This window comes from Aplysia californica, unplaced genomic scaffold (genome assembly GCF_000002075.1).
Source record: "Aplysia californica isolate F4 #8 unplaced genomic scaffold, AplCal3.0 scaffold00068, whole genome shotgun sequence".
Classification (NCBI taxonomy): domain Eukaryota; kingdom Metazoa; phylum Mollusca; class Gastropoda; order Aplysiida; family Aplysiidae; genus Aplysia; species Aplysia californica.
Window position 1 is genome coordinate 567,044 of NW_004797338.1, and position 15,279 is coordinate 582,322.

Here is a 15,279-nt window from a genome sequence, read left to right on the forward strand (position 1 = left end):
ATACTTCACAGCTAAAGCCCTACCCATATCTACCTCTTCCATTCATTGGGGGAGGGGAGGTGCACCCTGAGTTATGTACTGTCCACTGTCACTCCCAATGCCTTGGGTGAGTCCAGTGCTTTTCAGTGTCATTCGATATGGTCATGCAAAAAGAACTAAAATCTTCCTCTGTAATCAGGTCCATAGGGTCAGTCAATAGTACACAACTAAAATAATCACAGGAGCATCTTCCAAACATTTTTCAGAAGCTCCTACAGGCATCATTCCTACTAGCAGAGCTGTGGAAGTTCTGCATCACAGACAACAACTATATAGGAAGGGAAGGACACTACCAGTAACTCAAATTTTCACTGAAGGTAATTCATGACCAAAAATAATATATTGTGTCCATTTCCTCACACACAGCGCATTACAGAACAGAACCTAAACTGCCGAACACAAGTTCACACGTAGAAAGTCAGTTGAGGTCAGCAGTCAAGTTAAACAATCTAGGTCATTGATTGAGGTCAACAGTTGAATTCAATTGGCAAGGTCAGAAGCTGAGATTCAGTCACCATCAACAGTTGAGGTCAACAGTCAAAGTTGACAACCAGGATCAAAAGCTGAAGTCAACTGCTGAACCAATAGCCATTGTCATAACAACCTTCTTATTAGGTTTTTGACAAGTTCAAAACCAGGAGTAATTTTCTTTTCAAACTGGAACACGCTACCCCTCTCAACTTCTCCTTCCTTGTTATACTCATATAATTATAACCCAATGTAGACACTGGTGAAGCTGTTGATGAAGGTAAATCAATAGCTACATGACAGTTTTTTGTCTTCAGAAACAGATTTAGACAACTGAAAGATCAAGGACAAAGAGAAGGAACAGACCACATCCAAGCACTCATCCACCCTCCACCAGAACAAAGAAAGAGATTTTTTGACAAGTTGTAGTATTCTGGGTAAAGCTTGTGGTACTCACATGCAACTTGTCGTCGTTACTGCTGATTATGTTGAGAACTGACATGGAGCTTGCTCTTTTCATACTGCCGGGAGGAAAAAAATGAGAAGGTAAGAATCGCTTTAATTTTAACCAGTGTCACATCAAACAACAATTGCATCAAGGAAATAACTTCAAATAAACTGACATTATATACAGTTGTGTAAAGAACATGGCACCACACGGGTAGAAAAGCATGCAGACTTCAGCACTGCAAAACAACAATCTTCACCAAAACAGTTCTATCATGGTACTTATATAATGTTTACAACTGTTCCAGATAATGAAAACGATACAATAAATAAAAGGATCAAAATACTTTCAGTGGAGCAAATTCACAAACATATGCCCATGAGCACCGAAAAAATCCACAAATGATTACTACATTGTACACAACTAGAATGGACACCTACTTCTCACACATTTTTTTTGCTACCATTATTTCTCTCAAGGTTTCCATGAGGCAGAGTTCATGTCACAGGCAGCAGCTACTCATGCTTCATTCTCAGGGTGCTGTTTCTACAGCGACAAAACATCTCTCATTTTTTGTCCGTGCACATGGAATCCAGCAACACACTCAAGCTCAAAACTATTAAGGCAATCTATGAGTAAGTAGTTTATGTGCCATTTCAAAATGCACATGTAGAAGACTTCTGACACACATATATAGCTTGTAAAAAAAACATACACAAGCCAAGCCAGTCGACTTGTTTCTGGTCACTGCTTAGGACTTTAAAAAACATTCGATAAGCCATCGCTTACATGCCATTTTGCGGAAGGATTGTGATCTTACAGAGCTACTGGTGAAGGAAGACCAACAGTATTCCCGACACCAGAGTAGGAACATAACGTTCCACTTTAGTGCACGGAAAATAAATATGAAAACAGTTGGGACAACCCTATAAATGAGCACAGCAACCACACAAACAAAAACCTCAACCAAACCTCTAGAGAATGAAAACAACACAATTGACTTTCTTTCAGTGAGATAGACATAAAAATTCTGTACAACTTTACCAGAATAGTTTTACAACTTAAGTGTAAACTGTAGTTTTTACCATCAAGGCTTCAAAAAGTCACCTTTTTTGCCTTGGGGAAAAAAAATAAGACTTGACCTTTAACTTTAAGGATAAAAAAGGCATAGAATAGTCTAGCAGTAAATGTATTTTTGCTCTTAAATTCATCTAATAGGGAGTGGTCTATATGGTACAGGACATGACTTAAACTGCAACTTGCTCAACATCTCTCTATACTAATAACTGGTAATAATACATGTACAATGGAACAACAACAACAAAATTACAACAGCAATTTAGAAATCGTACTGAAAAACTTTCACAGCACCAATCGTGGAAAAGCATCACTCTCATTGCCTTCACAAAGGGTGTGTGCAAAGTATTGGTTGAATGGGTTTGACTTATCACTCCGGTACTGGGTAAATATTTGCTCTAAAGAACAATTAAAGTAATTGTAAGGATGCATATGAGAAGACAAAGAAAGACAAAAGTGTAACCCTTTCAGAACGAAATGTCTGATGTCTCTGCTGCCAGCCAATATGACACTATCATGAACAAGACACTGGAAAGCTTTACAATCCCATAGGGGAATTTTCAGCCCAGTAATTCCCTATGCAATGCCTTTATTTTATCACATTTCTGCTCTTAATGCATTTATCTATAACAAGGAAGCCAAAGCTATTGTCATAAAGCTGCTACTGCAAAAAATTATTATCACTAAAAGAGAAAAAGGCGGTTTCAGAGCTCTATAAAAACAAAGATGGATACAAACTATCTCAACACAAGGATTTTTTTTAGAGGTTTTCAGAAATGTGATACCGGTAATGTAGAAATAAAACTCAAACTGAAACTTCCCATACAAGGGCGAGTACATGAATTAGGTTAATATTTTGATTACAGTAAATAAAATAACTAATTCTTGGGCAGGTGAAAAAGTGATAGAAAAAAAAATCCCTCCCAAGGGTTATCAGTACACAGCAGTATTGTATAGTATTATGAATAGGTTATGTGACAGTGCAACTAGAATAAAAAGGATATTACAACAGCCTTGTCTGTCTTTCACTCATCTACAAAACTATGTCAACTTATTCTGTAACTGAAAATATACGGTACAGCTGAACAGTTCTCTGAAGAAGTGACAACTCTGATCATCCAACTTGGTTCTCATAACACTGGCTCTAGAAGTTTTCAGTCATGCCACTGTATTTCTTGGGGAAATCTGCTCAACTTGAAATCTTTACCCAATTGAATAAGTGTGAGATGATGCTAGCAAAATAAAATTTCATTTTCCCTATGTCATCTATGAATTCTACAAATTTTTGTGCTGTTCACGACAGACTATACAAGCAGTGTTTGCTTTTACTGTCATTTGACTGGAAACTACCATTATGACGAAATTCAAGAAGTAATATTGTCATAAAATAACACACAGTGATGGATTTTTTCTGGTAGACACAATCTCATTACCTCTATGTTGACCATACAGCCATAATGAAAAAGCAAGAGATGGAAATGAAAAGACAACAAGTACATGTCAAAGAAAAAAAAAGCAGGAAACGGCAAGCTCTTCACTCGTAACTAACATCTATTCTAATCTTTGCTCACAGACACAGCTATAGGGAAAAAACCCACAACAGACATAAAACAATACTTAAATTATTTTCTCATAAAATTACAACATCTTTTAAAAGACTGAAAAGTCTTTAAGGTGTTTCAGGTTGTACGAAAATTGTATTTCAGTCTACAGGATTCTATAACAAAATGTGAAATAAAACAAAGATTTCATAATTTCATGGATAAAATTTTCAGTGACAATACTGTTACAAATACATGTATGCGACAGAAGCGAAAGCAACGAGAACAATTCAACAGAGGTCGTCTAATCTGCAATGATGAATCTGAGATAGAGAGGAGTAAAACTGAAGGAGGAACTACTAAAAGCCTTTCACAGCACTATAAAGACCATCTTTAACAGTCAAAACATGCTAAGGCATCAATCATATCTGTGCCATTTACTGACAGCTCCAAGTAGACCCGATCATCAAGAATGCAACAACGTTACATTTACTGGTCTAGATGTACAGATGGCGGTTTTGCTCCACCCACACATTTACACAGTGAGCCTCAAACATTTTATTTGATTCCTTTACTAGTACCACACGGCTGCCCATTCACAAGCTTATGTTTTTAGTAATCAGCACATAAAAAAATTAGTTATCTGGCTTAAAAATTCCTCATATGGCCGTGGATCGTCATCTTCTCTAGGGTGTTTAGGACAGGGGTTGTAGTCAAGCAAGTAAAAAAATAACGCAAACAAAGGCATGATGAAAAAACCCCCAGTTTTGACGGGCTTGTCACTGGTCGAGTAAAGAAAAAAAGGGTTGGAAAGGGGGCTGTTGTATAAAGTTTCAAACAATGATTCATTTTTTAAAAATCTCTCACTGGCCTTGGCTATCACACACAGCACAAAAAGACAGGAATATGGTAACATCTTGCCAACCATATGTTTACCTTACTTCTGAATTCCGAACTTCTGAAGTCTAATTTTGTAAGGACAAAGTGGCACTGAGCAACTACAACGGCAAAGAGGATGCTAAAGTCAGACATATGCATGTGACATGGGTAGTCCTGGTCTGGCAGTTTTTTTCCCCTTATACACTGGGAAGGTTGGCAGCGAGTTGGACTAGATCTAGCCAAAATTTTTTAAAATCTGAATCAATTATGACTGTATTTTCGTAAAATTGAAAAAAAATCGGGACGATTCTGCCAAATTGGTAATGGTGGGCAGCCCTGGTATCAATATTTTACACCCCCCATAAACACAAATTGGACCATTAAGGAGAGGAGGCGACACGGTTATCCCATGCAGGGTAGGATACAGCATCCCATCAGATACACAGACATTGAATGAAGTGATTTCCCCATAACGGTAATTCAACTCAGTCTTCTGTGTACAACAAAGAATAACCTTCTGTCACACCAGAGTTGTCAGTAGGTCAGAAACTAAAGTTTGTGGTATTTACTGGAACATTCACACACCCTTTTTTCCTTTGTTACACGGACCAAAAAGCTGTCCGACAGAGGAAACAACTGCCAAAATTTCTTTCTCCTCTGCACAACAGAAATGTTTGTTTAAGCTACAGCAACTACCAAGTTGAACCCACAGCACAAATTGGTGGACTGTTATTCTACACGTCAAAATCACAGAAATCACGCAAAAATGTTGCAGCAGTTACGGAAATCTGCCGAGTGTGTCCCACAGAAAGCCTCACTGTCCTCAGAGAAACAAAACACAAATCAGTTCCAGGAGAATGTTTAAAAAATTCAGGTTTTGTCTTCCTTAATCATAAGAATTTTAAAATCACTCACAGTAAACAGCTCCACTAATTTGAACTGCATTGACTGAGGTAAAAATTGAGGGTTCTATAACCCCAGAGCATGAAAACATGCCAAGAACATAAAAGACTTTAGAAATTTGAAAAAAAAAGTTTGTAAAAGTTAATTTGTGGTATGCACAATAAAATGCTGCATGAGTAGATTATAGTTCCTACATAGGTATATTCTATACACCCTTGACAAAAATGCTTTAAAAACAGACCCAGTTCTATTCCACAGAACTTTTGCCTACCTTCAGTTGTTCTGAGAATGATTAGCAAAAAAGAAGACACACTCCAATTACCCATACAAAACTGAGAAAAGACGAGCACAAAGTGACGCCATACACGGCACTGTCCTATAGTTCTTCAGTAAAAAGTCAAATAGTTTCAAGTCTCGGTACATTCACTGGTGTGCACAACAATGCGGTAACAGTTCAACATTTATATTATGTCAAATTTTTCCCCTAATTTTCCCACAAACACTGCTGGAAAGCCAGAATGAATTTTAGAATAACTTAAAAATTTAAGAACAAACTTAAAATCGACTTTCCTTCACTTCATTTCAGGTGGTAAAAACTATTTTACTGATTAAGTGATTGTGAGGGCTTGCATGATATATGTCATGCATGAAGTACGAGAGTTGATGTGATACTGATAATGGAGTAGGTTCAGCCACCGCCTTTTTGTAAGAACAGAAAGTCACAGGTCAAGAAAGCAAAAACAAAAAAGGTACAACAGACGGAAGTGCAAAGTAGCGTTAGGAGGGGAAATGGTGGTCCTTTTAACTGACCTTTCCAGAGGTATCCAGTTTCTGTCAAATCATTAGATAGGAGAGGATGGGAGACAAAGTGATCAGTGGAAAACAAAAAAAAAAAGGGTCAGGAGCAAATCGGATTCAAAACACACATCATGGAGCATCACCAGAAAGGCAAATACATGAAGAAAAAAAGAGAAAAAAGAACACACTAAGAAGCCAATATAAAATTAACTTGATTATTTGTGAAACTACACAAAGCGTTATTTGCGGCTTTTTTCCTATTAAACAACGGCTATTGGACTGTTGGCTCATCTTTCAAGACAAGAGTGTCACACAGAAAAAGAATGGGCAGTGAGAAAGTGGGAAGAAGGAGGAGGATTGAGAATGAGAGAGACAGAAAAAGATATTTGCAACTTAATCAGCTTTGACGTGACTGCTGTTATTACAGTGTTACATATATCATGAGACAAATCTTCAAGTCCGGTGAAGAAATATTTCATATCGAGTGCTCTTTACAAAACGGCACTTCAAAATATTCACAGCTGGTAACTGACAATTGTATAAGAGGGGGTGGGTTGAGAGGTGGGAAGGGGTGGTAGGGAAAGAGACTAGTATCATGAGGGATCATGAGTAAAAGGTGTATTCACACCATCTGCCCCACCACATCTTACTGGTATCCAGTGGGGACCACAAACAATAGGTTGCACACACTGCAGCTTAAGCCATTGGAATAGCGCCAAAGCAGCCTGATCTCATCAATGATTTGGTGATGGTGAATAAATGTATGGTCTTTTGAGGAGAAGGCAGGGTGGAGGATGAAAAAGTCAATGGTTTCACAAACCTTTCACTAGAGTAATAGCCCCGCACATGCCAATTAAGGCTACAGAAGGAAAATAAAATCATGCAATGTAAATTGAGTAGAGCAACAGAAACAACAGATCTACCAAAATGGGGCTGTTGCTACAGAGTCACTAAACAGTAACATAAACTTGGACAAGCCAGTATCTTTCGTCAGTTTTACGTCACAAAAAGTAAAATTAATCACACAAATCATATACACAATTGGAAAAATACAATCTTCATATCAACATTTTGGGCAAAAAGTCAACATACAATAACTAATCATATTATACCCCAGTCACATTGACTAAAAATACTATTCTACATCAACTCTTAAATACATTTTGAGCTTCCCATCATGACTGTAAAATTTTTTTTAAAATACCGAATATATAAATCCTGAGTGAATCCTATCCCAGCTTCCATGAGCTTTGGGTCTGCAAGGCTATTGTCCTCAATTAGGTGTCAGCCTGCTGGGGGAATTGGGGGGTGGGGAGGAAGTGATGGGCTTCATCCTCTCCAGGGAGAGACCCGGGACAGGGACCGGAGGTGTCATCCTCCATAGGGAGGGGGGGTGTCTGCTGGAGGGGTAGGTGGAGGAGGAGCAGACAGTGGGGGCCGGGAAGTGGGGGGAAGGGGGAACCTCACACTCCATGAAAGGGGTAGGACATGAGGAAGAAGAACAAAGAATAGAAGAGGGGAAGGAGAAGAAGAAGAGGGAAAAGAAGAGTCCACCCTGTCCTCTCCCCCGAACCCATTTGAGATTGAGAGTGGCACCTAAAAGGTGGGTGCCACAGGGATTGGAGGGACCTTTTTGTTTTTTGATGAAGCCTTTTCCTTGTTGACCATGGGCTATGCCAGGTTGGCCGTTGAAGTACTCGCCAACCCCGTGATCAGCCAGACTGCCTTCACATATATGAACGACCAGGGAGCAAGGCCACAACTGGTGGACAGACAGCCTTTTCAGCCTGCTGAAATGAGCAGCCATTTCATGCTTTATATTCTTGAATGGTGCGTTCTTGGAACCAAGTCAGGCACTCCTTGCTGAAGGCAGTGTACTGGCCGTGACAATTGGGACCGCAAAGACTAACCTTGCATTCCTTTTCAGGATGTCTCAGGAGGAGGGAGGGCAGAAGCAACTGCAAAGGTCCATAAGCAACTGTATAAGTCCAGTTTACCTGTTTGTTGTTTGCTCAGCTAGGTGGCAGCACCTGCTTCCGCCAGCTGAGACTTTTTTTAATGACACTTGGAGCTGGAGAAGGGTCATTGAGTCTAGAAGTTTCCATTCCATATGAGTTGGAGATGTTGGTTGGGCTCCGAGGCTCCCCATTCATCCTTAAGTCCAACAAAGGGACGCATTGCTCAAATGTCCAGAATTGTGTCAAGGCTACCCCCTAGTTATACTCTTCACAAGGGTGTACTAGACCCTCCCGTCAAGACTGACCCAAGAACAGACTGAAGGGGTTTAAGCTTCCACTTTATTGAGTGCAACCTTCCTGTCTAAGAGGAAAACATAAGTTAAAGAGGTGTATTGGTGAGGGACAGTCCGCCGACTGTTCTCACATCAACCATCATGGGCCTAATTTTCCCTCCGCACCGGTTGCACCACACGGTCAACAAGTCGCCCACTCTGTGGGGCAGACGGCCTCTAGTTTGCTGCACTTGGGGTCAGCAGTGGAGGAGAAGACAGAGGAAGGGAGTGAGAAGGAAAGAGAAGGGGAAGACACACCAGAGAAGATGTTGAGCAGAGATCCCAAAGAGTAAGGGTCCATGTGCGACACCTTGTCACTGGAGGGGATTCACCTCCTGTATATGTGACCATGGGCCTATTTGTACAAGCCCTAACACATGAAATATTTTTTAAAGATAATTTAAGAAGAGTGAAATACCTATTTATGGCAGGTATAAGACTGTCAGACTGTAAAAATATGGCCACAATTCCATCCCATTATTGATTAAGTGAGAAGTCAGCATTCTTGTATATTAAAAGTAACCAAACACTCATGCCAGTGCATTTGTGAGACCAACTATTCAATAACAGCAAGATCCTGTACAAAGGTAAACTTCTTTTTATATTTCAATGGGTTCAAAGGGGTATAAAACAGGTCCACTGCATAGTAAGTTATGAGGCAATTAAAAGTCTGACCCACATCCAAAACAACGTTGGACCGAATGGAGGCCTGGCCCTAGACTATGTAGTATCTTATTTAAAAGCAGCTCCATTCATGGCTCTCCTGTACGGTACAAAGTGTACATAATGTTTGTTAGATTTAAAACACTGTTACACTAGTGAAGATTTAGCTACCGGCTTTATACGAAGAGGCATCTTTGTAATTCAATGGACGACGTCAGCAGTGGGATCCTCGGGAACCGTAACGGACTGCAGATAGCAATAACGTGAAAATACCTCAACTTGCTAAGAAATGCCGTTATATTACTGTGTCCCAGTGTTGTTGTTGTTTGTTTTTTTAAATTTACCACCAAAGTTGATAAATAGATAATTAGTCACATTCTTTATATTCTTTTTTAAACTCTGATAGTAGAGCTGGATAAAGGAAACATAAGACTAACAAAGTGATCACGTAGAAGCAGCCCCCATATATTCTTCGGCAACCCTTTATTTAATGTTATGGATTCTGATAACTTATCTCCTAATTTTGGTCACTCTATGCCAGGATTTGGGGATGAGGGATTGGGTCCTGTCTCTCAGGACAGCATGTGGGGATCTAGAGTAGGCACCAAACCATGAACTAAAATAACGTTAAGAATAATTCACATCATCATCCTCAATATTTACTGATCTCATCATCATTATCATCGACATCATTGTAAATTTAAAATAAAAGTTTATCTTACCTTAACTTACTTATATAGGAATATCTAATGAGGAAGAGCATAAGTGTGTGGTAGGAGCTACATTGACAGAAAGGTGGCACTGGGTACAGAGTAGAAAAGACCAGAGAGTGGACTTGGAGAAGACATACAGTGGCACGAAAAAGTCAGAAGGGAATGAGTGGAGACAATACAAGACATCATCCAAAAAAATAAATAAATATCTGGGCATAGTTTGAGATGGAGGAGGAGGAGCTTCGGAAAAAAATGAGCCGTACCTTCCTCCAGTTTCACCCTCTGGGCCTTTTCCTTTCAGTTTCTGCACCAACTTGGCACTGCTGCGCTTCAATGAAGCTCTCAGTTTGGTGAAAGAACCGCTACGCCGCATCCGACCACTCTGATAGGCCATTAAAACCATGGCGGGAGAATGAGGGGATGATGATGGTGGGGGCCAGGACAAGGTGATGGCAACGACATGGATAGAGAGATGAAGAAGAACAAAAATAGAGGATAACAAAAATTCTACACTCAATTCTTTTATCGTCTAATGGCAGAAATGATTAGTGGGGAATAAAACAAAAGTTTTGATAAACCCCCGAAAAAAGAAATAAACAGACCCTGCATGCCCGACACCTTAGAGGTTGTTTTCTGTTCACCCGTTTGGGTAAAAGAGAAACGACAAGTGTAGAATAAGAAATCAACTTGATGATCAACAGGGGACAAAGTGCAAATGAAAAATAATTTCCTGATTATGTGATTGGACTCAGTAGAGTGTTACTGTAATTTAGCAATGCATTTATTAAAATCACTTGCTGTATCGACTACCATATCAACATGTTTATTTTTGTTTAAAACAGCTATTAGTAAGTTTAAAAATAACTTTATGTCTTTTATTTTATTACTTTAAAAAAAATTTACACCTGACAACAAGAACAACACAAGTATCACATTTAAAAAAAAACAAGAAACAAAGGAAAAATAAAAAACGGAATTAACCAAAGACAGCAAAAAACTGCAACAATAAGACAAAAACGAACACAGAACTGATTAATGCAAATAACAAAGCCTTCAAAAGAATTGGAAAATTACTTTTCATTGCGCCACTATGTAATCGGTACACGACAGGTAGGAACAGGGGCAGCAGGAGACTGGTGAGTGAAATATCTGTCTATTATAATTACTTATTTTGCACTTCAAAACTGTTCCATATTTTGAGCCCTGAAACCCTAGTTTCTTATTACATACCTCTTTATTTTGTCCTTTCTACCTCAACTTTTTAATTTTGTATTCCCCACATTCTGTTCTTTATTTTGTACTCTAAAACTCACAAATTAAATGCCCCAGAACCCAAAATTCAGTTTTCACACAAAGAAACAGCAACATTATGCATTATGTACTTGCATTGTGAGTAACTTAATAGAAACATCCCTAAAACAAAATATCCCCTGCACCGAGCAACACTCAAAAGAGAAAAAAAACCAAACACACTAATAAACTATAGACCAGAAAAACATTTTTTTAATGTAATAATTATTTCTTTTTTAAATTGACGATAAAAAGATAAAACTTGTATGAAACTTAAAAAACAACAACCTAGTAATAAAAAATATTCCACAACATAAACTTTTGAACAAAGAAAATGATTAGGATGCATTAACTTTTGATCAAATTACTTTTTACAAAACGAAACAGTAAGACATACATTCTACCAAGAAAACAGAAAAAAGGAATACATTCAAGACTAATTTTACACACAAAATAATAAGTTGAGTATGAGCACGGGTTTGGGAGAGGGAGACTGACAACTGGTGGTCTCTCAGTGATAACTTGACAATGTTTGAGTTAGTTCCCGCAGGCTCTACTACCACAGTTAAGGCAAAATCACTAGAGTGTATCTACAAAAGCAGAGCTACTACATAACACTTTTTCCCAACATAGCATGTACTCCACAGAGCAAAACAAATCAACTGATGTACTGGGTGGTCCCTAATGTAACACTCAATCCTCTTCCTATGCTGTCAAAAATATAGCAACCTCTCCGCGTAAGACTCTCATCATATATCACTTTTCAAAATGGCATAAGGCAGAGCCTTACACTAAGCAGTCAATAAAAATTCAGGTGCTACCTATGTTTTAAAATTCGTGCTGTTAAGTACATTTTAAAACTCGTTCTGTTAAGGAAAGACCCCACGTGGGTACTTCACTTACTTGAAGTTTGGATGAAGGAATATTGGAATGTAGGTCATCTGGTTTTGAGGAAAACATTATTTTAGCACTACTATAAGCAGTAAATTTTCCCCACAACACTGTCATCAGTAAGCCAGCTTTTGCCCCTTTATATTTAGTGGTTTTTCTTAATGACAAATGAGCAGCACATTATTAATATGGGGGGTGGTGGGAGAGGAGGAGGAGGAAGTACGGCAATCATGATCAGAGAATATGGGTAAGCAGCAAACAGAAAAATTCAAAAGTATTTACTAAAAGTGTGAAGTTAAAATGAAATGGAGTAGAAGGTAGTTTTTTGGTCATTTCTGACTGTTGCAAGTTGTTACTCCTCGCTCGCCTTTTTTAATTTCAAGCAATCTTTCAAAGGCATCCAAGTCTTGAATTTGCCCCCATAAGCTTTAAGACATTAATAGACACCAAAAATATATTTTCCCCAGAATGTTACCATATTTTCTTTTCTTTCTTTTCTTACCTTCCCACTCAGGACTAAGTACAACCCATGTTACGAAGGGGAAAAAACCCATTCAAAACGTATTCTGTTGATGACAAGAGACAACATCTCCCACCCTCTCCCTTCCCCCAAGCACTATGTTCTCCCACTGTTTAGTTTTAGTAAGTGTTTTACGGCACTTGTAACATAATAATATCCCACTGTGAATCATGGTTAGATAGTCTTCGTCGTCAGTTACAAAACCGAAAGAGAAACCCTGCATGGTATACAAAGAAAGCAGACGAAATAAAAGGTTAGCTGAAGAGAAAAAAAAGGGGATAAAAACGGGGTTTGCAGTGCAAGGAATAACTTTTCGTAAAAACGAAACCTACTGAAAAACCCAACCGAGAATAGAAAGGTGATCAGAGACTGCCAGTGTGTGAGATATTTGGAAAGTAGTTATAATGCTGAACAATCCCACAACCACATCTGCCATCAACAGCTACTACTATTTATTCAATAATAAATAAAACTCTTTATTTGACGGACTGAGCGTTGTTGAAGACACAATTAAGAAAGATTATAAATTAAAGTAATTGTCTAAGAAACCAGAGGGGTTTTTTTTAAAAACAAAAGCCCAGACAAATTATCCTTTTGAAATTCACAAATAGTCCCTTTACCCATTTTCCCCTTAGAAGAAGTACATTAGTAAAAATATTTTCTTTTTTATTCAAGCAATTAGTTTAACATTAGTAAGAAACAACTTTTAAGTTTTTCAAACTTGATAAGTCATGGCATACGAGGAAACTGACAATATATTCCTTGGTTTACCACTTAAGAAACAAAAGAGATAAGTACATATTTGATGGACACACTTATCTTTCTTTCCTTTAGAATGAGTATGTGCGTAAGAGCAAGTATTTCTTAAGCTTTCATTTGAATTTTATTTCACTCTCAATAATTAGAAAGCTCTCTTTTTTTTTTCATACAAAATCCTATGTAAATCCCTGTCTATAACAAGTATGCTTACATAAACTGGTTCTTTCTAGAATACTAGGAACAGCACACAGAAATTGACCAAAGCCCTATGAAGCAAAAGCAGAACTTCTGTAACAAAAAGGATGCAGTGATCACTGAGAGACACACCATTGGAAAGCTTTCCATCACGGTTTCAGTAATTTCTCTGTAACTCACAATCCAATTCCCCAGGTTCATTTCACTTTTTAAAGCAAAGTACTCTATCAAGCATAATTTAGTTTCCATAAAGACTGCTAACAGGCTACTACCAAACTCTTCTCTTGTTTTAACGTTGGAAGAAAACTTATTCAATAAAGTTTGCTCTGTTAAATGGGAACAGGTTTATGGTTCAGGCAAAAACCAGATATCAAAGACAAAGGGAGAGGGGGTAGTCTTGTCTCAGGGAAAGGGGGAAGGGGGCGGGGGTGGGGGGGGCGTTGGTCACACGAGGAACACAAAGCAATCAGCTCGAAATAACTGGCCCTGACTAACCTGCCAAATGTCTGTATGCAAGCTGAGCAGTTTATGGTAAAGAAAAAGGGGTATCTGATCGGCTTGGAGGAGTGGGAGGGGGTCGTGATTGGAAAGTTTCCGCTTGACGTGGAGGCATAGTGCTCATACTCACCCCATCCCCCAGCCACTGAGTTCCGTTACTCACATCGTTGCTATCGCTAGGCTCGTTGGAGTTGCGCCGGACCGCCACACGGCCCCGGTTGGAGGCCGGTGGGTTTTCAGCGCCGGCTAAATCTGGGGTAAGTTTGCCAATCTTTCCCGCAGCGGTCAATGCCTACAGAGAGCCGAGGGGGCCAAACCAAAGAGAGAAAACCCAACTTAATCCAATGCTCTACAACAGCCTGCTTGGGCATCTACAGCTTTTATGCTCATTTACTTTATGCGTTCCTACAGGCTAGGGGAATTTGGATATTATTTCTTTTTCCAAAACAAAAAGAATGCAGAACCCCCATAATGTCACATAGGGACTAAACAAAAAGGCACCAGAAGGAGGCTGGCTACATGCTCATTTCAATGTTATGGAGCATGCAAGTCTGTGCACAGATACAATGTCATATCTCAAAGCTATATAAATAATGTGGGTCTCCACTCTGTTTAATAAAGCAAAGGTAACAAACAAATCATTACAATTCTCATTCCATACACTCTGATGCCTTTAAAAAGAAAATCTAAAGGAAGAGCAAAATAAAAAACACAAGCACCATTATGCAGCCTCCAAAACAATAGCCCACCAAAAATAAAAAACGATGCTAAAGTAGAGACGCCCACTTTCAGGAATATACCTTAGTTATTGATTGGTCCCTTTAGACATGGAAAACTCACATTTGAAAAATACTGAATATACCATAACCAAGTCATGGATTATGTGAATAGAGAGAGAGAGCGAGTATAGATGCTAAAATAGATACTGATAGTGTAAAAAATAATACATATACATGTATTGGAAAGACGATTAAACAATCAAAACAAATTTTTTTTTGGAAAACACCCAAGACAAACCCATATGTTGTTGTATCACTGGTGTCCTTGAAACTTTCAAGTCATGCAAATGCAAAAGACAAGCCAAGTACTCGTGCAAGGGACAGACACAAGACTCACAAGCATTTACAGCAGTGGTATTGATGCTTTGAGCTTCTACAGTTGCAGCTAGAAATGTGTGTGCAGAAAAGTTGAAGCTCCTGATCATTATTCAAACACTAGTACATTCGAGAAGTAGGCAAAATGTTCTACTTTAAAATATTCCTACTAATTTGTGTAGAAGGCAAAAGGATTTAATTTTTTTAGGGGGG

The 15,279-nt window shown here is 38.7% G+C and overlaps 1 protein-coding gene across 13 annotated transcripts in view; it reads right to left on the reverse strand.

The window, feature by feature from the left end:
- Window positions 1-15,279, reverse strand: part of KLC2 (kinesin light chain) — an 80,206-nt gene that overhangs the window by 6,390 nt on the left and 58,537 nt on the right. For 6 of the 13 annotated variants that reach the window (XM_035968569.1, XM_035968564.1, XM_013079904.2 and 3 more), the window contains 4 exons: window positions 14,103-14,264; window positions 10,083-10,201; window positions 6,166-6,186; window positions 965-1,028 (listed from right to left, as the gene is read on the reverse strand). In XM_035968569.1, coding sequence (XP_035824462.1) covers window positions 965-1,028; window positions 6,166-6,186; window positions 10,083-10,201; window positions 14,103-14,264 — 366 coding nt within the window. 13 annotated transcript variants of the gene reach the window in all.